This window comes from Falco cherrug, chromosome 9, assembly GCF_023634085.1.
Source record: "Falco cherrug isolate bFalChe1 chromosome 9, bFalChe1.pri, whole genome shotgun sequence".
Taxonomy (NCBI): Eukaryota; Metazoa; Chordata; class Aves; order Falconiformes; family Falconidae; genus Falco; species Falco cherrug.
The window spans coordinates 26,050,138-26,077,881 of record NC_073705.1 but is presented as its reverse complement, the minus strand read 5'-3'; the positions used below and the strand labels follow the sequence as shown (position 1 = coordinate 26,077,881).

At 41.6% G+C, this 27,744-nt stretch overlaps 1 protein-coding gene across 1 annotated transcript in view; it reads left to right on the top strand.

Annotated features, from left to right (window-relative positions):
- SORCS3 (sortilin related VPS10 domain containing receptor 3) overlaps positions 1–27,744 on the top strand; it is a 304,363-nt gene that overhangs the window by 143,843 nt on the left and 132,776 nt on the right. The window contains exon 4 of the mRNA XM_055720617.1: positions 19,311–19,469. Within this exon, the coding sequence (XP_055576592.1) occupies positions 19,311–19,469 (159 nt within the window). The remainder of the gene's footprint in view (positions 1–19,310; positions 19,470–27,744) is intronic.

The following is a 27,744-nucleotide window of genomic DNA, read 5'->3' as shown; positions in this document are numbered from 1 at the left end:
CTGAATTGTGGCATAGCCCTGGGCTCAATTATGAGGCAAGAGGATTTGAATGGTGGCTTTTTTCTTTCTTCTTTTAAAACAAAAGCTTTTTGTTTGTGATTTCTTTTTTGAAAATTTTTCGTGGGAACACTGTGAGTCTTTTGGCAGCTTCTGCTGTGTTTCTCTGCTCATTGCTGCCAGGTCGTGGTGGGATACTGATTTCTTAATACAAACATCTCTGCTTACTGTGATATGGGGGTTCAGACGTGGACAGGGTTGAAATGCAGAGGCAGAGCAGCTGGGTGAGACATGGCTACAAACCATGGTCTGGGAGCCTGTGTCGTTCCCCATATCTCTTGGTCTTAAGAAAGCCACACCTGATGCACACCTTACTCTCCTAAACTATGGCACTCCAACACACTTTTTTTACAAAGTTGATTCCTTTCTGTAAGAAAAATTGAGCTTAATTTAGGTTTTGTCAGATTCTTGAACATGTGCTACACATAGAGGTCAGACTTGATGACCTAGTGGCTCTTTAGGCCTATAAATATTTAATTCCCTTTGGGTTTTATTCTCCCAACAAAGTTAAATTAACTTTATTGCTTCCAACAAAGTTAATGTCTGAGCATCAACTATATAAAATTGATGGCAAAAGCAAGTCCCCAATTAGCTTCACATATTGTTGGCTTTCTTCTTTTAAGCTAGAGTCTTGTTCCAGTTTGGGTTATATTTTCAGGCGCTTTTTATTAATTTCTTTTTCTCCTTAGGCTTCCTTCTAAGCTGCTCCCGTGTGTATCTTCCACCCCTAACTGGAGAGCTCAGCAGGGTGTTGAATATTACCCCTATCTGTATTTGGTGTCCTGCCAAGCATTGCAAAGTCTTTCCTGACACAGCACACTGGAAAATGCTGGAGCAGCCTAAAAGCAGTAGGTCCCTCAGTCCTGTCCTTCATTCCCCAGTGAAACGGATCAGTCACCAGCATTTATCAGTGGGCAAAGTCTCTGTGGCGAGATCATGCCTTTGTGCCTGAAGAGGAAAGAGGCAGCTGAGAAGGGGAAGAGGTGAAGAAACACAGTCCCTATGGTTATCATGGTGATAAATCCAGGACAGCCTTGGCTCTCCCTGGGCACCTCTTAGGTTTGCTGGTGTTTGGCACTTAGATGCCAGATTTAGTCTATGGGTATTCCTTGGGTTTACATGTTGCCACTGGGAGATATCAACCCTCTGTGTGCACAGAGCTGACTGAGGCAGAGCTGCATAGCCAAGGCTGAGCTGAGGTGGCTTTGGCTGTGTCCCCACACAGTGCTGGGCAGAAGCAGGATTGGGTCCCAGAGTGCCTGCCCCCAGCTGCTGAGCCAACCTGCTGATGGCTGGCTTTGGAGCTGGGATAGGGGATCTTTGTTTCCTAGAAATCACAAGAAAGTATTTGGAAAACACACTTGGCCATTGTGTAATTTGAGGTTTGCAGTTATAATTAAATCAATGTAGCAACATGGAGATACCAAAGGAATATGCAGAGAATACTCTTCTCAGTTGTGATTCCTCTTGCCTCTCAAGTATCATTGCCAGTTCTCACGGCCAGCTTGGTGATCTGAGAGCACCCATCATTTGAAATGAGGCCACCCTGGAGTGCCAACACAAGGAAACAGTCAAGCAGGCTGCAGCCCATTGCGAATCCATAGCCTCTGGCTGCACTGGAGCTGAAATGCTTCCTGCCGTGAACCAGGACTACTTCATCTTTCTGTGGAGCAGTTGTACTGCTAATTCCTGTCTCCTAAGAACTAACAAGCTCAAGGTTTCACAACACTTTGTAACTGTGTGTATAGCCTCTGCTACTGGGACCTGAAACTGCCAGGTTTGTATCTGCTCTCCTGCAGATGCTTGAGCTGTTTCTTTCACTTGCACACTAGGGACTTGTATTTGGATCACAAAAATCTGCACTGTGTTCTTATTAACACTATGAAATTCCAGGTAATCATTAGACCTAGCAGTCAGGCAACTCTGAAGTCCTGGGGGCTATGGCTTTCTGAAGAGTTACTGTTTTGAGCCGTGGTGTCTGCAGTTTTGACACTTTTACGACCATGAAGATGCTCTAATAGGTAGAGTGTATTCCAGGGCATATCTTCCCCTTCAGTGCATCTGCCCACCATTTGTCTGCCTGAGAGACCACATGAAAACCATCTGCTTTGCCTGATTGACACATAGGTTGCAGCAAGCACGATAATTCTGTGGTGAACTTCAGAAAGGAGAAACGTTTATATTTGTTTAGCAGCACCCCTTCCTTACAGATGAATGGGATTTAAGGACAGATGGTTCAGTGCTCTGAAAAGCTGAGTTGCAAAATGCAAAGCTTTGGCTTTTCTACCTTATAGCCTCTTGTCTGTCTTTAGGGATATGACAAAAGTCTGCTTGCTCTCTGCTGGGCAGAGATCTCAGTTCCCTGCTGACCTTTAATTTAATGCTGTGTTTTGGGCATTAGTTACATTTTACTAGAGGCAGATTTTCACAGCAGTCTGGGAATTAGAATTGTTTATTTCTTCCAAAGTGCTAAGGGAAAAAAGTCTCTTTTATTTTAATACGAACATTTCTCTTGACTTTTTAAATTCCCGTATTCTTTCTATCTTTTTTCTTTTTTGTTGTTGAAAACTTTCTGTTAGAAAATTGGATAATTTCCACAAAAAAATCAGCCTATGATTCTTTGCCTGCCTGCCTGCATGCATTTCAAAGTGGCACTGTTTGGAGCTGAAGTGCTGCAAGTCCCTAATTTCTAGCATGTGTTGTTCTGCTGGTTAAGATCCCCTATCCCGAGAACATTTGCTTTCTTCTTGGTTGTCAATAACAGGATTAATTTTAGAATTGATGCCTCACAGAGGGATGCAAAGTCCTTCCAAAGGATGCAGAAAGAGGATGAGAATGACAGTCCCATACATCTGAAGCACTGCTCCTTTCAGGCACTAAGATGCCATTTTGAATCTCAAGGAATTGTTGTTGAACCATAGATTTCATGTATTACTTTTTTCATTAAATGTTCTGTCAAGAATGCATATTCTTGGTGAAGGTGTTGCTTAGTTGAAAACCCAGTTTTCACTATCAAACTTTTATCTCTATGCTTTGAATTCCTGTGAAGGTTGAGAGGATGGAGTCAAAAAGTATTTAAAAGGAAAAGAAGAGAGGAAAAAGGTAGAGAATGACAACGAACTCAAACCAAAAAGCACTTGCTTGTATATAGCATTGCTCTGATGAGATATTGACAAATGGGAGGTCCTGATTGCATTGAAGAATTTGCTTTGCAGTTCAATTGGATGCAGTCATCTTTAGCTTTTCTCCTGTGCTGTTACGATTGTTGAAGGTGATAACTTGAAGAATTAAAAGGTCTGTAGTCTTTTATGCTGACTGTCTGCACAGAAATATCACCCAGGTGCAGTGATTGAAATGAAAATTCACCCCCCCATATCCCAACTGAAGCATTAGAGATTTTATTTATAGACAGACCATCTAGCTAAGCAATTTGACCAGTAGTTGCAAACAGCATAAAGCAGAAATAAAGTTACAGTGCTCAATTAAAGAGCTTTGAGAAAATTGTTCTGCAGACTAGTTTCCCAGCTGTTAGTGGAGGGGCAGTCCAAATCACAGAAGCTATAAAAGCCAAAGGCATGCCGCACCTCTCATACCTAGTCACGCCTCCGAACTTGGCTCGTCAGAATGAGAAATGTTCAGAGGTATTTGGAGTCAGAAGCTCTGAAACTAAATCTAATTAGATTTGTTTGTTTCTGTGCAGCAACTGTTTATGAGCTGGCAGAAAGCATGCTGTGTTGCAGTTCAGGTTAATGAAGGGATAAGTTAATTGTGACTGTATTATTGAAATTGAAGAGGAGTGCATCTACCTGACTGGAAACAAGCTAGCACATTGGGAGTGACAGCTTCTCTTACAGAAGCTGGACATCCTAAATGAGCGCAAGTCGCTTTGACCTCCCTTTTATTTCTTCTCACTCGCTTGTAGAGTAACTGAGAGCAAACTCTGTCCTGACTTCATGTATCTCCAAAGGGAATTCCTCAGCTGTTTTTGGAGCCTCAGGGCAGAACCACAGTCCAAATGGATTTTGTTTTTCTTTTATTTCTTAGTTCATTTGTTCCCAAAGGGAATTCCTCAGCATTTTGTTTTGTCCTTACTCAGCAAATGTGTGATAGGCTGAGGCGGCAGAGGTTCCAGCATGCACCTGATGCTTGCTAGCCCAGCCCAAACCGAGCTGCCATACTTTGCTACAGCTCCCATTAGTCATCTGCTGCTTTTTCCTAAGATTGCATCCTGAGCTATTGGTGAGAAAATGAGCTCTGGAGTATCCTAAAGCCATCTGGCAGATGGAAGGTTTCTTTGGACCCTTTTTCCATGTTCTGCTGACACTGTGAAAAACAGCATGTGCTGCAAAGTGGCACTTGATGATGTGATCTCAGCAAACATATTTATAACACAAAGGCAACAGGGCTGAGTTAGAGCCACAGGGCACGAATGATAGAACTAGTTGTTTCTACTGTCTTTTATCCCTAATCTTTCCCTTCAGCACAGTGAAATACAGTTACTAAATAGTTCTTGGTTTTGCTTTAACAGGACTGAAATTTCCTGAGCTGCAAATACAGCTGTAACCGTTTCTTTGTGCACCTGTTCCTGGGACCTGTTGAGTGGTATATGAAGTTCCTGTGCCTCTCAGCACTCTAAAAACCATGCCACCCAGTCCAGAGCCTATGTGGTTAGAACTTGCCTACTGCTGTACAGGAAAGGCTGTAGCTCTGAAACACAGCGTCTGGGTTAGCTGAGCTCAGATTTGTCTGCTCTGGTTGTACCAGTGGCTTGTACAAATGTGACTGCAGCCTGGTTAACAAGGCGCTGTATTCTGTCTTGTAAATACACTTCAGGGACAGTCACTGTCAGTCTCCAGAACTGACAGTTCAAATACAGGAATACAATGTGAATGAAGTTGTAATATTTTTCTTTACATACAGATGAATCAAAGATGATGTCCTCAAGGTCACCCACAACATCCATGGTAGAGTCAGAAAATATGTGACATGATGTGTTTTATGTACAAGGTGCAGTCTTGTGAGCTATTGTGCATGGAATTCTCTCTACTTGTCCAATTAATTCAGCTTGAATTTGTCACCTGAGAAAGAAGAGAATTTATGTAAATCTTTGTAGAACCATGACCTGAAACTGTGTGAAAGAAATCTCTTGAGTTACAGATGTATTGTAATACTTGGAGAAGAGGACTTCAGAAACTTCTCCTTTTGAAGGGATTTTTATTGTCTCTTTTAAATTCAGAAAAGTCACGTTTTCAGAGTAGATTTCTCTGACCTTTCCTATGGAAAAAAAATACAGTTTCTTGATGCTAGATGACTAATTTTATTAGTGTTTTAAACGTGGTTCAAGATCAATGAATGGAAGATGTTGAGATGTAAAGGCAAAATATGAATGTTATTAGAATATAAAACATAGAGTCTTTTTCAGTATGCCCAAATAGCCTTTTTTAAAAATTATTATTATTATTACTTTATTTGTGGATTGTGCCTCCTTATGGGTCTTTGTAGTCAAGGGACTCCTGCAATAGAATGCTCTGCCCTGCTGCAGCCTGGGGCTGTGGGGACCTGGCATGTCAGATTCCCGACTGGGACCTTGACCTGTAGGCTCCTGTACTTGCAGGACTTACAATGAACTGCTTGTCTGTTTGCTTGCATGTTTTAATTTTACGACTTCTGACTTGACATAAATCATAGAGATAAATGGAAGTCATATAACATCTGTGGTCTGGGATATGATCATTTGTCAGTGCAGAATTGGGACCTAAACTTATGAGAGATCCCAATGGAAGTTTTCCCCTCGCTTAAACAAGGACAACCTGATCATTGTACTCCAGGGAAGGCTGTCCCTTGATATGCATGAACATGAAAACCAGAGGTTCCTGGGGCTTTTTCAGTTAATTCTCTGAAGAAGCAGATGCATTAAAAACTAAATAAACAAAACCCTCAAATCCCACTGAACCTCACCCACGGCTCATCAACTGTCTCTAAAAATAAACCCAATTGAGATAATTAACAAAATGCTCACATATGGCATTATTTAATGGGGGTGGAGGGGAGCAGGTTAGAAAAGAGATGGGTATCTGTTTCTGTTTATACCTATCTTAATGATACTACACTGAAAGCCATCATTTCAGTGTTCATGAGGAGAAAAATGTTCATATATTATGAAACTCCAGGATTTGCATGTGTGTGCCTTTATGCATCTGCATTTCATGTCTTTGTATTACTGTATTCCAAGAGCTTTTACTTAATTTCAGAAACCTATGAAAAATGCATTTAATATACATTTGGTTAGTGCTGAGTTAAGTATTTAAAGCAAATGGAAACCTAATGCAGGATTTAGTTAATAAAAATAGGGACTAAAATTAGGGCTGGCTAAGTTGGCTTTATGAAAAATGTTTTGTTAGATAAATGTTCTTTTAGCCTTCATAGATATTGGAAGTCTGGCTGATAAAAGTAAGTATGTAGACACAAGATGTATAAGTAAAATAAGAAAAAAGCAGTCAGACACCTGCTACATCATTTATCCACCAAGGACTGAAACTGTGATCCTGAAATCCCTGCTTAGATGTTGCCTAAGGCTTTGGGAAAAAAATGGCCATTTGAATGAAAGCAGGCACAGATTTTAGGAAAAGGCAAACCAGAATCCAAACCCTTGGGACTTATTTACCATGCACACTTCCCTGAGGTTGTTTTGTGTGCAAGAACAGATTTGGTGAACAGTGTTAGTTTGGCACTGTAGGTATCTACCACTTCAAATACAATTCCCAGCCCCATCATACTAAAAGAACCCTAAAATTTGTTGAGAAGGGTATCATTGCATTTTGTTGTCTACTTGAATAGCTGGGGATTCAAATTTTGAGGTGGAAACATGGGAGAAACACAAGCCAATATGTCAGCTTTGTTTTTATAGAACTTGCAAATAAGATTTGAAGAAAAAAGGACAGTTATCAGGTAAGAGTCAGCTTGGCAGGGTGCCGGTGTTTGTCTATAACAGGGCTGCCTTGTCTGGCTTCCTAAAAGTCAGTCCACCTCCCTGTTGCTCTCTGCCTGCTTCACCTTGTACTGCTAGAGTCAGGGTCCTACGGGACCTTAGGGATGGTACAAGGTTGTAAAGAGAAGAGATGGGGTAAAACTGGAAAGGTCACATCCACATTTAGATGTAGACTTTCCAGAGTTGGCTGTAAGTGTTTAATAAAGCGGTAGTTTGTTCCAATTTAACCAGCAAGCATTAAAGGACAGATCAGGAGTTATAATATCCACTAAAATAAAGCTGCAATTTTGTCACTTAGCATGGCCATTGCTTTTATGAACTGGGTAGAGTGGACCTGTGTGAGCTTTCAGAGCACCCGCCATGGTTACAGGGACAAAGAAGGGCTGTCAGGATGTACAGGACCTTGTAAGGGGCTGCCTTACATAACACCCAGCCTGTCAGCAGGGCAGACACAGCTGTAGATCCTGATGTAGGATGGGTTTATGAGACTTCCTTCCTTTCTCCACCCTCCCTACCTCTCTATGAAACGTGGCCATTGCCTTTACTGCTTCAGTTCCAATAACATATTAATTTATGAAGTATGAAAAATGAGGTAGTTTTGAATTAATGAGAGGGGAATGGTGCTTCAGAGACAGCAGGGTCATCAATCAATAATAACGAGTCAGCATGTCCCGTTATTAAAAAGGAGGAAAAATAACAGAATGGGTGGAGAGCAGCTCGTGGAAAAGGGGCAGGTGGGTCCTTTCGAAGACTGCATAGTGCTCTAACCTTGATCTTTAGCGATGAGAGGTGGTTCACCAGGACACAATTATTTTTCTTTCAGGAAATCCCCCTCCTACCCCCATCCCAACCCCACTAATTTAAGCCAAAATGTCTTTTTATTTCATTCTTTTCCAAAGTGAAGAATAGAGGAATTCAGCATTATTGAGTGAATTCTCATTTTTAATAGAATAGATTAGCAGAGTCTGCAGGGTACACGCTGGCCACTGTCTCAGTTTCTGTCATATGCACATCTGCCTCTTATAGTGTAAGTGCAGTAGCTAGTCAGCTCTGATGTGATCAATTCTGTGTAAAAATCTTTATCCCAAGCAGCACTGTGAATTCCGGAAAACATTGTGTGGCTGTATTAGGAGCAGTGTTTCTTTGGCATGGAGCTTGACTAGGCTAGATCGTAGAGAGACGTTTCAGCACATCTCAGAGTGCTCAAGGCTTCTTTTTCCATTAGTGCAAGTTCATCGCCCTTGAACCTATCCATCCTAAAATGCCTTTTTTCATTGTATACGGGCAGGTGTTGCTGTACTCTGAAGGTAATGAGGGGAATTTTCCAAGTCGTGCACAGATGCAATTAGAGGAAACTCAGTCTGTACTTTTCTTATAAATTGGGGGGCTTGACGTTTAGCCCAGACCTTGTGTCTCTCTGTGAGGAGAGACCAGTGCTTCCTTTTGCAGTGGGCCCCATGATATTTTAAGTCCCTGTTGCAACAAATCAGGTTGTCCTTTTTCTGAGAAAAAAGCTTATCTGACATCTTTTGCTTCCCTTGGAGCCGTTCCACGGCAGACCAATGGGATCCTTAAAAAGGCTGCAAGAAAGCAATAAAACCAATGTAGCAGCTGTGCTCAGAGACATGCGTGGCAATGGAGTGGAGGCGATGAACATAGTGCTCAAGACCTGGAAATGGGTGGAAAGGTGGAGTCAGGCTGGCAATTTTCTGAGTTTTGCCATTTGATTCCTAAAGCAAAGTTTCAGGGTTGTGCTGCGCATAAAACCTTTGTCCACTTTTCCAATTTCCTTTCTTCTTACAGTAGTCCTTCAGGTCACTGCAGTGACCAGGGCTTATGTATGTGCATGGAAGGACACGGAAAAGAAAGTATGTGATTTTCCCAAGGCTGTGAGGTATCAGTGACCCTATTGGAACAGGACATAGTGGCTGTGGGTCACGGTCACTCACCTTCTTGGTGTGTAACTGCAGACAAGACTTCTACCATAAACCTGCAAGGACTATATCACTGGGAACTAATTTTGCCAATGTAACAGAAAACATCAAAGCCAGTGAGCTGGTAGCTGTTAATCCTGTTCCTGCATCCTGAACCTTCCCATGTATTAGGATCTCTGGCACCTGAGTTAGCATGTGGAGCTTGCAACCACAGTGAATAGCTTAGACCCGAGTGCTACTGTGCAGAACACTGCAATGCCAGCATGTTTTGTTAACTTTAACCTTTAAATTTTGGGGGCCTCAGCCTTCCATCCAGAAAATGAATAGATATTCTCCTACCTCCTCGGCTTCCTCCAGTAGGAAAAAGTTAGGAGGAATACATTAGGGACAGTGAGGGACATGAGTAATAGTTGCCAGTTAAGTAAATTGAGATACATCGCTAGCATCTGGATGTGAACGTGAATAAAGCTGACTGCTGTCTATGTTCTCTCTGCAATCTGACTAAAAAGCAGAAAAACAAAATGTGTAAGCAGAGGAGAAGCAATGATGCATTTAAAATTTTATTCAGGTTTAATGGCCTCAAGGGAGATACATAATACAATTTTTATTTTTCTAAAGAGTCATGAAACACTCTACTGTCCTCAAATGAAACAGACTGCTGTATGCAGCCTGCAAAAGTTTACCCCCATAAGTAACTATCCATGCACATCCCTTTGTTTTCTGTAATGGGGCAACTACTATGAGTAAACTTATTCCCATGTGTAAAGTGTTCTCCCAAGTGAGACCTATAATCAGAGGAGTGTTTTCATATAAATGGTGTTCTCAGTTCCAGCAGCTGTGGTGCACACAGCCTCTCCTTATTGATAACGTTATTTTCTGTAACTATTTCTGCTTACATGATAAGTTATAATGGTGCAAATTACTTTGTAGTTCTATGGAGAATGGCACAATGCATGGTTGTGCATTTACTCAAATAGCATATAATTACAACAGCGAATGCTGCTTTTCTCTTTCAGTTTGTGATCAGAGCTGTTCTGTGTCACTAGAAAAAGCTGGTGACCACAAAACATGTTAGATGTTGCAACAGTTAGGAATTTCCTGTGTTGAACTGAGAAAAGTAAAAAGGCATCATGCAGAACTATGCTATGCAGAAATACCAGACTTCAGAGCAAAGCATAATGTAGGTCAGAAGCTTTATGTTTCTCTTCTGCTGATTTGCTGTCTGTTTTTCCTGTGGAAGCACCAGTTATTACCTAAGGTCATCTGCCCGGGTTCCTTCTAATTCTGGTCCAGGCCCAGTCATAGAAGTGCTGGTCAAACTGGGTATATACAAAACCAGCCATATGGTGATGCTTGTAACCCATTTGGCAGTTCATAGAGGGGCACTATGCATGAACATGCTGTGGTATGCCTTTGGCTGAACAGCACACAGTGGCCTCGGGAAAGTGGGATTACTGTGGCAGAGGGCTTTTGCTCTGATGATCTGTGGGGAGCTGGAGAATGTGCAGCTGTAACAGGAACATAATGGGATGGAGTAACCTTGGGTAAACTCTGCCTTGCTGTGACAATGAAAAGGTTTTACAACTAAGCATGTGGCTGTTGCCAATCAGTCACTCTTTGCCAGGTCAAACACATGCTTTTTGGATGGCTTCCATCCCCACTGGCACCTGAAATTTAACAAGCAAATGCCTGCTGTGCCTGGTAATTAAAAGTGAAAAGTACATGTGTCCAGTGCCAAAAAGACAAGAGAAAGCAGGGAGACATGTTGTTCTGACCTGCTTAGCAGTAAAACAAAGATGAGATGTTCTGCTTTGTTGGGTCTAGTACGATGGCTTATTCCACTCCTGTGCATGCAAAGCGGATCCAGCCTGGGATTTGGCATTGTGGGTATGTTAGGACAGCAGCCTTAGAGTGTCTCAGTTCCCGGCTCTGATTTTGCCTAAGCCTTACAGCCATGATATATTTTCATTTCCCACCTGCCAAGGAGTGGCAGAGTGGTTTTCCTTGAGGGGCTCTTGCTCTGTATCCAGTTTAGCTTTGATTTGCTCTTAATCCTAAGGGCATCCTGCAAGGTGCATCTGTGCTCTTGCACAGCTGCTAGAGGTGGTAATTAAATGAAGAGCTCTCTATAGGGGATGGGGTGTGTGTGTGAGCATTGGAATCCTGTGAAGTGTTTTGTTTTGGTGAGTCAATTTATGGCAGGTATGGCTGCAATGCCAAAAGCCTGTTCTAATTTTTACAAATCTGAACAATTAATTGCAATTATTATCTGGATATAACCGGATATGAGAAATAATAGAGGTCAGAAAGATTCACTGGGGTTATTCACTGTAAACAAGTATGATGGGCTGATATGCATCTCCTTAGAGAAGGCAACATGGTGTTGGTCCTCATTTGATGTGCTTTTGCTAATCTATTTTATCAGAGTTAATCATGTAAGATATCTCTCCTATGGATTTTCAGACAGGAGGATGATAGAAATAATTCTTCTGCCACCAAACTGCTCTATCTCAGTCTCTCCAAAGTCTTTCTGGCATCTCTGCCCTTTTTAATCTTTATGAGAAGCAAATGAAAGAATTACTGAGATGCTGTAATCTGAAATGTGTAGTCTTCCCTGACTGAGCCAACTGTATATGGCACATGTTGTGACTATATATTCCAATTGCATATTTACTGAGTATAATACTAGGATTTCGTGTGTGTAGATTATTCAGCCTCATAGGCCAGACTTATGGTCCCTTGAACTACTGTTTCAGAGGTTCTGTTGAGAAAAGTCACATATTGGGTTGGTTATAGCTAAAACTCTTAGCTTTATTTTTGACAGTACCAGGATTCTGCTGAGGGGCTTTTCAAGTTAAGAGTGAACCTGGGGTACTTGATCTTGGTTAGAGGGTGTGCTGTTTGGACAGCAGATTTATGCTTGCATCATTTCTGAATGACAAAATCATCTTGATATCTATGCAGAATATTATTGTGATATGACTTACGAAACTTATGATGAAACTTGCTCTCAGTTTTGAAGATGGCCTGTCTAAATATACATTTAAAACCAAGGAGACAGCAGAATAATTACATATTATATTTCAGGAATGGATTTGATATTCATACAAATGAACAAGCATCCCAGTGATGTCCCTTTTGTGTTGCAATATCACTGGGAGACACTGCTGTCTTAGTTTTTTTAAAAAAATAAATAAATTTCATTTTATAGCTTATTATTCTTTACCTTGTAATGGTCCTCTTTTTTCATCTACCTTCTCCAAAAGACAAAATAATCTACAAAGACATAGGATCTGCGTGTAACCTTGAAGAGCACGATGTTCTCTGATCATTTTCTCTCAATATTGGAAAGATGGGGAACCTGCAGATGGGTTCCCCATGACGTTAGTGTTGGAGATTTATGCTGTCTTCTCAAACCAGCTTACTGCAATAGAGAGCTGCAGTCACCAGCACAGCTGGAGGAGTCTATGGAGGAGGTCCTTCACAGGAGTTGGATGCTTACAGAAACAGCTGTTGACATCTGGAAAGTCCATGACAAGCAATGGGATTCTGCAGAGTAGAAGCTGGTTTGTAATTACAAAGAAGTCCTGTTGGAAAGGAAGTTCTGGAGAAAGGTTAACATGAAGTGCCTGAAAGGTCTTAAGAGAGCTATTTGGTTCTTTGGTCACGGTACATATAATGCAGACCCAATCCAAAAGCCTCAGGAAACTCTATTTCATTGCTTGGTTTCTATGGGTGTCTGACTCATTTTTCATTATCCAATAATAAATACAGTAGTGAAAGTCACCTTTAACACTTAAAGATTGCTTGGATTTTATGGGATTGTATTGAAGTGAGTGCCAAGGTATAAAAGCCTTATGGTTGAGGTACTTTTATAACACATGCTTCATAAACCCTTATAGAGTGAGTGCAGTGCACTTCATCCTTTAAGATTACAGCGTTATGGTTCTGAGAGATGGTGATCTGGTGCTATATTCATTAATTAAACCTGTTATTAATGTTAAATTTTGGGCAATAAGAAGTGAAGTTACAAGAAGTTGAAAGGGGGTAGGTCCAGATAATTTCTCTCTCATAAAAGCTCAGTGCACCATTACTGTTTGACTCATGCCCACAGGTTATCAGCATTAAGGAAGTTTTTTGAGCTATGTGAGACAAGAAGGAGCCCCAGATCTGGGAAACTCTGTAACACAAGGGATTGTAATGAGTTTTCCTTTTGGGATGCAAAGTTGGTAATTATGCAGAAGCTGTTGCCTTCTTCATGGCTTTGTGTTTGGCTCAGATGTCCCTCTCACCACAGTTGCTGATCCCTAAGTAATGGGGTGGATTGCTTTTGTTGTGTCTAAATAAAAACGGTATCTCTTTAGAGCAGACTTTTATTACTGTCATCTCCCTTTTTTTCCTGTCTGACTGATATGCTGGTCTTGGTGACTGGGAAGTAGAGGTTGGCTTCCTTTTCCCCTGATTATTGCAGGAGTCAGTATATCTACAGGGCAGTGAGCAGGTATCTAGCAGTTTCTGAACATCTGTAGAAGTTTGTGTAAAGTTAAGGTGTGCTTTCTAAACTAGTGCAAATCATGCAAAGATAACCTTTAGCTTAATGCTGATTTATATGGATGTTACTTTTGCTGGTAAGTAGACAGTTACTTGTGACACCAGTACATTTTAGTCTCGAAGGGGTTGGGGCTGATGTACTTAAACTGAAGTTTTTAAATTGAACTGACATTTGGTGAGGAATGAAGAAAAGAAAAAGATGAAATTTTCATTGCAATGCGTTGCATCTGTCCTCCATGGGATTGGCAGAGAAGGGCTGCAGGTGTGTTCTGAGAGGTTGAGGTTGTGTAAGTACCTTCGAGGGCATCCTTTGGCTTGCAAGGCAAGTAAATTGCATTAATGATGTAGGGAGAGGAAAAATGAGAAGGGAATGAATAACCAAATATTTGCCAGTGAGAAATTTCAGATGGTCAAATATTTGATCTGAAATGCTTCAGCAGTAAAAAATTACTTTACCCATAAAGGATTTCCGAACTGTTCATACTGGGCATACTTGTAATGAACTAACGTTTTGAAGGAAGAAAATGGGGTTTGTATCTTTAAGCCTCTGAATGTCATTTGATTTTGGTTTTTCAGTTTCAAAAGTAGGAAAGGACATCGTAAATCCAGTCAAAGCAAAAGTCCTCTGTTTGCATTGACAGTTCAGCATAAATTGTTGAAACTTTTTGGCTTTTTAAAATCAAAGCCAATATGGAACTTTTTTGGGGACTTGTAATGAACTAACGTTTTGAAGGAAGAAAATGGGGTTTGTATCTTTAAGCCTCTGAATGTCATTTGATTTTGGTTTTTCAGTTTCAAAAGTAGGAAAGGACATCGTAAATCCAGTCAAAGCAAAAGTCCTCTGTTTGCATTGACAGTTCAGCATAAATTGTTGAAACTTTTTGGCTTTTTAAAATCAAAGCCAATATGGAACTTTTTTGGAGAAGTAGGCTTAGCTCCTTATAGTCTTGTGGGACCATGCAATCCTTTAAATGCTTTAATTCAACAATTAAAAAGTAAAAAAAAAAAATCTTTTAAAAATCAGATTTGTGTTTTATTGTTGTTGGTATAAGTATAGCCTGGCTTTAGGAAGGACCTAAAGTTGGGGGTTTTTTGAGGGAGGACCTGAAGTGCTTAGAGTGGAAAGTCTAGTGGGAGGAGGCATAAAAAATAATAATAAAGCCATTTCACATGTAAGCTGAACACCTTCAAGATGAAAATCACTATAAAGCTGTAAACATGAACCCTTAAGCTTCTGTTTTTGCAGGAGCATTTGTGGCAGAGCTACCTTTTCGATTGCAGAAGAGGACAATACAGTGCTACAGAGCAAATTGCTAATACTTTCCTTAAGGAGCTGGGTTTCTTTTGTAGCTATGGAGGCTTGGGTGGTTTGTAGGTGGATTTTTTTAAAAAAAAACACTTTTGTTTATTTCTTTTTAGAATAGCACTTTATATAGGTGAATGAGAATGTGACTGGGACCTCTGAAAAGGACTGCTTATGAAAAGCATATTAAAACGAAAAGGAAGATCAGAAGGCAGTACACAATAGTTTAATGCTATCTACTTATTTGTGGGAACAAAAGACATTTATTTTGAACCCGTATTCTTTGTTCATTTACTGAGATACTTCCTGCTAATATAGCTCAGTGGTACTACTGCTACAGATATTGTGCCTACAAAACTTCTTCATACTGATTTAGAGATGCACTTCAGTTATTTACAGTAAAAATTTGTTGGTTGAGAAAAATAAAAGGATTCAATAAAACATAATAATAATAATAAAATGCCTTTTATGTGGCACGTTTGGTTTGGGTTTTTTTGTCCAGAGGTAGTTTATTAAAAGATTCAGCTGTGTGCAAAACAGATCTCTGTTGTGTTGAGATAACACAGAACCAGGGAGAAAGAGTGGTGATAAAGCTTTTGAATCCAATTATATGGATACAGGTAATATGATGGGGTGTGTGTACATGTGTTGTTGTGCCTTGGGTGCAGAAGGGGAAGGGTAGCGGTGCTGTGCCAAGCAGGCCTGCTAACATGAGGGCAGTACTGTGGAGGGTGCTGAGGGAAGAACTGAGTGCCAAGCTGTAGGAGAGTCTGGCATAACTGCAGTAGACAGATTCAGGCAGATAGGAGCTCAGGCTACCTGTAGCTCCAAGCCAGCAGCATCTGGGCATGTTGTAGCGTTGTGCCCCTAAGAAGCGTGCTAGCTTATTAGTGGTGTGGTTCAATATTCCACGTCACAGTTGTCTTTGTGCCTGGCTAGCTTGGAGCAGAGGAAGAGGAGTGTGTCACCATCTTGACTCATCCACCTGCACACAACCTATGTGAAACCAACACTGAGGAAGGTGTTTGCATTAACCTAGTGACACACTTGGCATTTTAATCAGGGTAGCAGGAACTCAAGCTCTTAGTTACAAATCATGCCTTACTTTTTATTATATTAACCCCACGAGAGCCCATGCCATTTCAGCAGAGCTCCTTTAAGGGTCGCACACGCTCTCCAACAAATATGAGTGACTCAGCTACTTCCACAGGTTTTTTACCGAATGTATGGTATGTATAGCATGACACTTCCCCTCCTTTTTCTTTCTGCCTGAAGCCAGTGCTTCTTATTTCCTGGGATAAATCCCCTTGATGTATTCAGAGCTGGATGTGTTTTCTGATTGTGCCAAAGACCTCAGTCCATACATTGTAGTTAATGCTGTTCTTGCAAGGTGGCCTCTCTGAATCATTTCCCCTCTGTGTGCTTCCCCCACTGGTGTCTGGCGTTCTGCTGAGCTGAAGCTAATTCAGAACAATTCTGTATGTGTTACCATTGCCCCTAAAGCTCCTGCTATAAAGGAGATGTTCCACATACCAGTCAGCAATCTTCTGTGTTCATCTCCTAGGCAGCTACCTGAAGTTCAGCCCGATTTTCAGCCTGATTTGTTTTGTCTGGTGCTTGCCATTCATTGCCCATTGAATTTTGGAGGTCAGGCTATAGCCTCTAGAGGAAAAGCTATGTAGTATAAACAACCTCATCTCAAGTATATTTTCAAGAACTTACCCTCAGCAGTAATCAATCCTGCCTCCCGTTCCTCTCTCCACTTAAACTGAAGACTGCAATTGAAAATAGTATTTTTATATATATGTGTGTGTGTGTGTATACTAGAATGTAGCAAGGTGAAATGTAATTTCCTTTTTAATAAAGGCTGCCATTTAATTTAATATTATAGAAAATGATTAAATCTTAAAACCCTATAAATTACATTTGACAAGTCTCTGGTGCTCCTTTGCTATTCCTTATGGCAATTACAAATGGCAACACAGGGTGTTGGCAGAAATGCTTATACTGACTGGAGTTTGTTTATTGGTTCTTAATGAAAAGCGATTAATCTAAATCACTACCGGGGTGGTTTCTTCGCCCTGGCCCCATAATGAGAAGTGGCAGTTTCAGGCCTTTGACAAATGTCCTGCTATTTCTTTTCCCTGTGAGAAGTTGTCCCCTCCCCTCATAGCTTCCAGTAGGAAAAAGACAATAACAAAAAAAATATGAAACCCTAGAGACTCCTACTCTTCTTTTCCTGCTTGCCCTGTAACAAAACTGGACCAGTTCTAGCCGCATGACTGGTGGTGGCTTTTTTCATTCCAGTTGAGCCTCCTGTTTCTTCCACCCTGCTTTGTGTAGGATCGGCCTTGGCTGGGAGGCTGGATGACAACAGAGATGTTGGGTGTGTTCTTTTCTCTATGTGAAGAGTGGAGAGTTAGTATCAGAACTGGATGAAGAGGGGTGGGTGACCAATGTCATGGCACTTACAAGGTATAACTGTTGTTAGACTCTTCCAGCTTTCCCTCTATCTAACAGTGACCTTTTAATATGCAGCATTATTAACTTTGTAACCTGCTGCGATATCAAGTGGAAAATCTTTTTATTCCTGAAGTTTCCTTCCTTTTAAATATAAGATGTCTCTGGAATATCTTGTTATATTGGCAATCTTACATCCTTCTTCCATTCTGCAGAAGCAAGTGATTTTTACTAAAATATGTTGCAGTTCTCTGTCTGGCACAGGCAAAATGCTTTGGATGAACAGGGGTGTATATTTGGGGGATAAAGTGTCTTTGAAGTCTAAGTCACCAGTGACAGAAAAAATATCTTGAAATACTGGGGGAAACCCTTCTTGTCTGGAGCAAAATGAAATACATATTTTGATCTAATTGGAAAGAAGAAACACACCAAAGCTTCCTTCTAGGTGGAGGCCATTGGGACCTACTATCAAGAGTGATTTCCGGGGGTTCAGTTGCCTGTGGGAATGTTTCTTATTTCCCACGCTGTGTACCAGAGCACAATGCAAGTGTGCTTTTTCAGGACTTGTGGTGTGGCTTTCTGTGGAACAGTTGGAGATTGCTTTATGAGGCTGGTAAGCGGTGTATGTGAGGGATGTTGAAGGAGCTCAGAGCTCAAGCTGTATTCATACAGGTGACTTCACCCTGGGACAATGTTCAGTTCTAGTTTTAAAGGCCCTTTTCATTTCTTAATGGAAAGGATCAGAAACCATTTACATTATATTTGCTTTCCCTTGGTGACTTCATGGAGTTAATGAGGCACTTAAGATTAAAAAAGCGCTGAAATTTTTTGCTTGATCAAGATCTAACATACCAAGAGTCTTACTATTCCTTGTAACTGATTTTTGCTGTCAAAATTAATGTGTTACCCTATTGTAGTCTTGAAGTTGGAGCTCTGTGAAGCTGCTTAAGAAAAGTTAATGTGGACATGTGAGTGTAACAAAACTGCAGTGGATCTCAGCTAGCTGATCATTTTGCAGCTAGCTAAAAAAGGCAGTTCCTGGATCTGTTTTCCTGCTGAAAGGCAGTTTCTATATTTGTTTCAGCTACTGTATCAATAACCTGCTGTGTTTAGCACAGCTCTAATTTATTTCCCACTGTTTGCCTTTATTTTATGGTACTGGCATTTGCTTTAATGTGATGTCGTTTTCTCCAGATGTTAATGAGATGGTGTTAATGTTTCCACAACATTTTTCTTGATAACATTTATGTAAAGCATGCCATCTGATAATGTGGAATCAACCCATTTTAAAATATTGGTAATAATTTTCTAATTAAAATTAGAGGCTCAGAAGTGTTTCCCTCCCAGTACAAATTGAGGTCATACACTTTCCTGTGCTTGGGGAAAATTATTATTTCACTGAGTGAATGAATATCTCTTACTGTGTAAATTGGAAACATGATATATGAGATCATGTATCAATGTTTGTGCATATGCACATGGATGATTTTCAGATGCCAGCAGCTAGTCTAGGTAGGCATTCTGTGTTTCCAGGGAGGTGATAGTCTCATTTGTAGCTCTGGAAGTTGCCAAATAATGGGCCTTAAATCTCAGAACTACCCTGCTGAGTACTTTTGGAGAGAGTATTCCATGCTTGGAAGAGAGATGCTAGACTGGAAAGGGACCAGGACAGCCTGGTGTGGCTGTCTGAAGTTGCTGTACCCAACCAAAATAAACTTTGATAGCAACATAGCATTTTTCATTATTGCTGGGCTTTCTGAGTTTATCTGGATAAAAATAAAACAAGAAAAAGAAATCACTAAATAAATCTCCGAATGAATCAGCAAATAAAACAGAAGTGAAAGCCTGGAAAAAACCCCGCCCTAACCCGTATTTGGGAAATCCTGTAGTCTGTTTACACTGTTGAACAATGTTCTGAATACATCTAATAGGAATCAGTGCTGTATGACCTCACTTTTAAATGATGTTCGGTTTCACTTTTCCATTAACACTCTTTTCCCTCAATTTTTCTATTTAGATCATGCTTCTTAGTGATCCAGAGATTGAGAGCAGCATCCTCATCAGCTCTGATGAAGGGGCTACCTACCAGAAGTACCGTCTGAACTTCTATATCCAGAGCTTGCTCTTCCATCCCAGGCAGGAAGAGTGGATCTTGGCCTACAGTCTGGATCAGAAGGTGAGCAGTGGATTTCACATGTCAATGATTCTTGAGTCAGGTGTTGAAGTTGAAGGGGATAATGTTTAGAACCATTGCAGAGATGATGAAAAAATTACGGTGTGCTTTGCTGCTCTCACCTTGCAGGTTTAAATGTGCTCAAAACCCACCTGGTGACTCCAAAGCAAGCTTGCCAAAGAGAGCAGGGTTATACAGTGATCATGATGGGTATGGAAACTTTAGTAGTGGTCACAGTACAACGATGGAAAGGATCTGAGATTTGACATGACATATGAAGCTGTTCTAAAAACCTATTGATTTGTAGGCCTTTATGATTGTCAAGCTGTCTTTGAGGATTGAGCACTCGGGCTGAGTTGGTCTGTAGCAGCTGGGTGTTGCACGTGAGGGGGTGCTCTCTCTGCTTGCAAACTGAGTTCTGTTATCTGGAAGTCAGTGAGCAGCAACAGATGACAAACTCCTCTGTGCCACTTTTTAAGTCACTTCGCAGCACCTTCTGTTAGTGAGACAACTCTTAAGTCTGTTACTTTGTCCTCACCAAGCCTGCTTTTACATAGCACTCATCTGTCTTGAGCAATGCAGGTGCAGTGTCATGTATAAAGTGGTGTGGCTCTGGACTGTGTGCTTCAGTTCTGGAACAGCAGTCCTCACTCAAAGCAGAGGCATGGAAAGGATGATCAAGTTACAAATTTTAGAAAACTTGAAACTTGCCAAGCTTTCCTCTCTTCCAATTTTGTCATCCATAGACTCTGGAAAATACAAATATGCTGAATAGCCTCTTTACGTTCTTTGCATTGCTCTGGGTTGACCCTGGCTGGATGCCAGGTGCCCACCAAAGCTGCTCCATCACTGCCCTCCTCAGCTGGGCCGAGGAGAGGAAATATAATGAAAGGCTCAAGGGTTGGGATAAAGACGGGGAGATCGCTCAGCTATTACTGTCTGGGCAAAACAGACTCAACTTGTGGAAATTAGCTTAATTTATTGTCAATCAGATCGGAGCAGGATAATAAGAAACAAAAACCAAATCTTAAAACACCTTCCCCCCCACCCCTCCCTTCTTGCCCAGCCCAACTTCACCCCCCGTGTCTCCCTGTCCTCCCCGAGCGGCGCAGGGGCTGGGTCAGTCCCTCACGCCCTGTCCCTGCCGCTCCTGCCCCCTCAGGGGGCTCCTCACACTCTGCCCTGCCCCGGCGTGGAGTCACTGCCATGGGGTGGCAAGTCCTGCCAGCAAACCTGCTCCAGCCTGGGCTCTTCTCTCCATGGGGCCGCAGGCCCTGCCAGGAGCCTGCTCCAGCGTGGGGCCCTCCTCGGGGATCTGCTCCACCACGGACCTCCGTGGGCTGAGGGCACAGCCTGCCTCACCGTGGGCTCCACCATGGGCTGCTGGGGAACCCCTGCTCCAGCACTTGGAGGCCCTCTGGCCTCCTGCACTGACCTGGGGGGCTGCAGAGCTGTGCCTCTCACATAAACTCTTCTTTCTTCTCTGTCTGTAGTTGCTGTTCCACAAGGCGTTTTCCCCATCATAAATACATTATGCCAGAGGCGCTGCCACCCAGTGTCACTGATGGGCTCAGCCTTGGCCAGCAGCAGGTCCATGATGGAGCTGGCTGGCATTGGCTCTATCGGACACAGGGGAAGCTTCTAGCAGCTTCTTGCAGAAGCCACCCCTCTAGATCCCCCGCTAATAAAACCTTGCCACACAATATGTGCGTTAATCTGTGTGTGTGTGATTTTCAATTCCAACAGTTATTTTTTAAGTTTCCTAAACTAGTTAGTCTCACATCACAGCTATAGGGACAATACAGCCAAAATATTGTGCCTCTTTTATTTGACAGAATTTCCTTTGAAAGGGTAGTGCAAGTCTTTACCCAAGTAGTTTCTGAGAGTATAGTCAAATAATGTACTGCCACTGTACTTACCAATGCAGCCTTTCCATCCACTTGTTAACAGGATGCTATGGCAGGCACCAGGTGGTTTGCTGCTATGCTGCTGCTGCTGCTTGAGTGACATTTGGAAGCACAAACCTATTGTAAATACACTCCTTCCATAGTAACAAGTCCTTACTGTATGAAGGAGTTAGTCAAATGTCAAATAGTTTTGTGCACTCAGATGTTCAGTGCAACAGGGATTTTGAAGTAGGCTAGAAAGACCAATCTATTTATTTGATGTCATGGAATGGGTTGATGCCACTTTTAAATTGGAGGTAAAGATTTTTAAATGGTACTGGTGTTTGTACAAAGACAGCCCTGAAAGAAATAGACCTCTAATGAGCTGATCATGGATGTGAGAAGCCAGATATGACATGCTGAGTATGCATTTCCAAAGATATCCAGCTGTCGTGAGCACAGAGCATCTGCTCTTGGGCTGAAACACTGTACTTCTGTTTCCAGTGTTTTGTAGTCTTTTTATGACAGGTTAGCCACTGGAAGGAGAAATTAAAATACAGAGTATGCACACACACTTGACTGTGAGGTTGGAATTATGTTCACCTGGTTGTGGCTCAGGAGCATTTCTGCTTCTGCTCCTTCAAACTAATGCGTCTGAGTGCCCGTCTCTGCTGTTCTCTTCTGATCAGAAAAGAGCCAAAGGAAATGAGCTGTGAGTTAGAAACACCCTGAGGCTGCTTGCTTTTATCCCAGGAACTGAACAAATTTGTCAACAGTGTAAGAACAAAAATGAAGTGCTCTGCAGCTTGTTGGTCAAATGGAAATGGAGCAATGCAAAGTTCAGGCTTTGCCTCTATGTTTGCCTTTGCGTTAAAGGCCACTCACTATGCTTTCCATCCGTGTTCAGAAAGATGGCCTCAAGTACTGGTTGAAAGCTGATCTTTGAGTGGAACCACAGAGGCAGCGCTTTTCCCAGTTGAAGCATTTGCTTAACATAACTCAGGTATAGGTTGTGTTCAGCCACGTCTTGGCTTAGTAAAAGCTGTAAAAGAATTGTCACTCTGTCTCAGGATCATGAAGCTTCACTGCAGTTACAGTTAATACTAAGATAATGGACACTACTTTTAAAGTACAAAAGCAGTGCTGTAGATTGTGGCAGTAGTGCTACGCAAAGTCCCCAGATGAAGTCTTCTGAGATGCTTGTGTGCTACATTCCTGCCTGTCTGGAAGTACTGTCCCAGCTGAGTGGGAACTAGAGGTCAGCCACGACCTTCTGTTAGGTGGGCGTTAGGCTAATGACAAGAAGAAAATGTCTTTTAGGCTAAAAATGCTAAATCCTGAAGTAGCTTCATCATGTGTTGTGCATCTCCATATCACTTTTGTGGTGGTTCTCCCTTTAGAAACCAGATCAGGATCTCACACTTTCCCACACTGTTATGCCATGCCCCCTCTTCTAGCTGTGATCATGGGATCATGCCAGTGGCTATGATCATTTGATCTCTCTGCTGCTGACCAGAAAGGAGGCATTAATAGCTCCTAAAATAAATGGCTAGGGAGGTTGCGGTAGTGCTCTGCAGTTGTGAGAAGGCTATCCAAAGAGGTGCCATGCTGTTGTCAAGGGCTAATTTCCCAACGGGCTTATTTCCCAACGGCAGCCTGGTTCTGCTGGTACTCTTCTGTCCTTTGTTTTTGTGCCCATTTCCCTGCAAGGCAGCATGAAGTTGCCTGTCACAAAATAGGTGGTGCTGGATCAAATGTTTGCTTTCTCACTTCATGTATCCAGGTTTTTGGGATACAACTGCTCTGAAACACTTTTGATTTAAATACATGAAAGTGCAATAAAATAGAAAATTTATCATTAGTCTGTAACCTGCAGGTAATACTCATCCACAGATCTGTGACAGGGAAGGCGCTGAGGAAAGTCTGTGGCTTGCTGTATCTTCAGTGGTGTAGCCACTCCTACAGTGGGAGACCACGGTCTCCCACTTTTCTAAACTTTAAAAGTGTGTTTGACCTTTAAAATCTATTTCTAATGGCTACTTTAGAGGCAGATTTTAAAATGCAAATAACTCTGAAACCGTATCAAATACATACAGTTTGACTCCCTGCAGTAGAAACTATTAAGGGAATATCTAATCCATCGTCTTATAACTGTGAATGTGTAAATGAGTTTGCAAATTTAATTTCATGTCTTAGATTACAAAACAGCTTTCAGATTAATATTTATTTGATTAATTTTCTTTCAACTAAAAATAATAATATGGTGTTGTAAGCAAGCTGTGGTCAACTTAGAAATTAATGAGCGATGAACCTGAAAATCCGTTTTGCCTAGTATGTTTTTCCACAGTAAAATGAAACATCAACAGCTAGTGCCCTACAAATAATTGACTTGGTTACTTCCTAGATCAAAAGATTTAAAAATTGATTTGTGTATAATAATAGAAAACAATATTTTTATTTCACACAAAAACTTTAATAGTCAATGTTTTGGATCTTCCTGAAAGGCAGTTTTCCTTTGAGGTCTTCTGACCTTACAGCTGTTACTCAAAAGGCTGTAATTCAAGCCTCTTTTGCAATGATTGTTTTATCCTAAGCATCCCTTCTTTTTAGCTCTTCTACACATTTGAGGACAATGTTAGGCTATTTATCCAATTGATTAAAACACAAACTAACCAACTAAAAAAAAACCAACACGTTTTGAATTCTGTTCTCTTCCAAGTTGGCGTTTTGGAAGGTGTATTCACTATTCTAAGACGGTAGTGAGTAAGTGGAATAATGTAGAACTCTGTGACATTCTTGTGGAACTACAGTCTTTACGTGTCCCCTGCAGTTTGACAACGGCCAGATGATAACTGTTTTCAGAATATGGTGTCCCAGTTAGTTTTTTACCCAGCTAATAGTAACTTCCTACAGTCTTTTAGCTTGCTTAAGAGAATGAGACCTCAGACCAAGTGTATATATCTCTGATATCCAAGGCTTGTCCTGTCTTGCCTGAACAAGTGAAGCCTTCCTGCAGTAATATTCTAATTGTGAATTTTCTTAGCCAGTTACTGCTATGTCACTATTATGTGTAATTTTGATCATAAGTTTATGCTTTCAGCATCTCCTGCTGGCATTCTCTTACTCTGAGCCTGGATGTTCAGGTGTTGCAGGATGCTCTGCAGATTAGACTTGCTGTTCTCACTGTTCTTCCTATAGCCTTGTTGTTGAATAATCTCACTCCCCAAGTTTATCCCTTGCATGGATCTGTTTTTATATCCACCTGTGGACTTCTGCTTCCAATCCCATGTGATTGTAGTTTAAAGCCCAAGCCTCACAGCAATTTTCTATTGAAAAATTACCTTCTTCTTTAAAAGGAGCCCATCTCTTCTTGACAGAACTTGTAAAATATGACTTCATAGCTGTGAAAGCCAAAGGCTTTCTGACAATGTTATCTCTTCCATTAACTGAAATAATTGAATACAGCATCAGTTCAGTCCCTGTATCTTTTATTACCATTCCCACATGTGTATTGTCCCTCTTTTTTCCTGCTTGGAGCTATTCCCAGGAGCAAGGGAGAAGATTCAGTGCGAGGGATGGAGCTCAGCAGGCTTTCTGAAAGATGTTTTGCTGCGTGGCTGCTGGTTACTTTGTTCATTTAAGGAGAAATCATAGTCACCACCATTTGTTTTCTCTTTGGAGTATCTAAAGAGTTATTGAGGATACTTCCTCAGTATGAGTCAATGCAGCGTATCATTCCTGTTCTTAATTTTTGTAGCCAATTATGACCCTCCTCTGCCTTGCTAAGTCTTGTATTATCACATAAATGCTATGTGACTGAGCCAAGGAATCTGTTTGTGTGGGCACAAATGTGTAGCAAGTTCATAGACCCTAATATCTTCTCACAACATATAAAGCGTAGACAGGAGGGGTTTTTGCAGGGCTTTAAACAAGCATGGGTGGGTGTACTGCTCCCCCCTGCGCAGCCATGTGGCATTGTGCAGTTATTAAGCCCTGGGAGATTAATTCCATCATATGAGTTGAAAAATCTTGGATCTCTTCCCAGTAGATTTGAGTGTGTCTACTTTATTGATAAAATAGTGCAGTCTGATGTGTGCATGCATTGGTTTTGTTGATGGCCCCCTGTGGCCTTTGACAGAAGGTGGACACTATGTAAATGTTACAGCCAATTTTGCTGCTGATCAGGCTGGGTCTCACTAGTAGTGTCCATATTGGTACTTGCATGTATGAGCCAGTACAAAGGGAAAATGGGGCTTTGTCCGACACTTCTCACAGGTTTTTGCAGAAAATATATTGGAAACCTTTTTAAATGACCCTTGTATCAAAGAGCGATAGGAAGGGGAATATATAAAAAAGGTGTGATATTCTTTGTTGGAAAGTATTGGAAACTTTGTTATGGAGTACTGGGAAAGCTGAGAGTCTACCAGCATATATGTGAGGTATAGTTTTCGTTGCTGCCATTTGCATGGCTGGGGTTGAAGATCTTGAATGAGTCTAGCATTTTTGATACTAATATTTCAAGTACCTGATCATTTGTCTTATTTATCCAAGGAACAAGCTAATTCTCAATAAGCTCAACTTTCCACACCCCAATACCCCTCTGGGGAATGCATCAGTCTGAAGGTGGAAACAGAAGACAGTTTCCAGCTCCATGAAATTTTTCTCAGAGTGACATTCGAACTTCTTTCAGAGCAACATGCACAACTCTCTTACATGAATAGTAGTTTAAAAGATAATTTAAAAAAGGAGAGAAAATATTAGGGAAATAGGGAGAGAGATATTTAAAATATTTCAAATCACCATTCTTAAGAGAAAAAACTATGCAGAGATATAGCTCCATCTCTTGCTTACAGGCCAAACTGTGATTGGAAACCTGCTGGGAATAGGTGAAAGACTGAATAATTCAGTAACAGACCAGTGTAAAATCCCCAGCGACACTATTATGAATTTGAGAACTCTGGATAAAAAAGACGTTTGGCAGTCAGTGTCTTCTCCCTCCATAGGGCTTAATCTTCAGCAGGAAGCAAACAAAAAGAAGTGGGTGTCTTAATATGTTTCAAATGAGGTGATAAAGAAAATGTGCAAGATAACATTCTGCTGTATCACCAAGTTGCACCTGGCAGACAGTATCAGGTCTGACTGAGGAGATTCCTTCGGTGTTGGAGATGTGGCAAGTTATGATCTGAGAACTGAATGTGATGCATGTCAGAGCCCTGACTATCTTGACTAGACACTGCTGAATTTATCAAAAAGAGTCACAGATAACACTAGGACTACATGGGAAAGCTTTTTTAACAGCCTAGACACACAGAGCCAGAGCCACAAAGGCAGCGCCTCTCTCCTGCCAGGTGAAATTCTCCCCCAGACTTTGGGCCCAGGCTGACAGTACAATGTGGGGCAGTTAGGCAGCTAAGGGTGGGATTTTTAATTCATTTATTTATTCGTTTATTTATTTATTTATTTTGAGAGCATTCAGTTGGGTAGAGTGCTGCCAAAGAAATCCAGCAGGACTTACTGAGGGGAGGGCGAGGCCTGGTTCTTCTCAAAAGGTAGGCACCTTTTCCTGTGCAGTCATCCGCCTTTGTCTGGGATTCTTTGTGATGAGCCATTTTCATAGACTTACAGAACAGTCCAGGTTAGAAGGGATCTCGAAAGATCATCTGGTCCAACCTTTTGTGGGAAAGGGAGCCTACATGTGATTATCTAGCACCCTGTCCTGTCAGATCTTGAAAACCTACAGTAAGGGGTACTCCACTACATCCCTGATGGGGAGGTTCCAGGGATTGATTGTTCTCACTGTAAAAGATGTCTGTCTTATACCAAGATGAAATGTCTTCTGGTGCAACTTAGACCCCTTGCCTCTTGTTCTATCCATGTGGCTCCTTGTGAAGGGGAGCCATGCAGAGAAATTGTCAGACCTTTATATGTGTGCACACACATGGAGAAAAATGTGATTCCTCATCCACTCCTTTCCTGTCACAGTAGGTCACTGAGCTGGGACATTAAGAGAGCCCTCAGTGCCCTGAAGGATGCTTGGTCCCTGTGTCTTGCGGGGAGCCAGTGCTGCAGGGTTTCAGGCTTACCTTCCCCTCCATCTGTTCTGCTCAGTTTCACTAGCACAGAGACCGGGGAGTTGTATTGTCCTTCATTCCCAGTAAGTGCCCCAGCCCCTGGTTTTAGATTTTTCTGTGCCTCTCATGGAAACTTAGGCATGTGGGGACCTTAGGGTTGCGTGCAGGTAAGGATATTGCACTTTTGAGTTGGAACTCCTGATGCTGGACAGTGCAATTCTAAGACAGCAACTGCACACTGCAGATGTGCTGAAATTCAGCAGCGTGTGCTGCTGAACATCCAAAATGAGATGTGACTCCAGTCCAGGCCTGCAGGTTTTC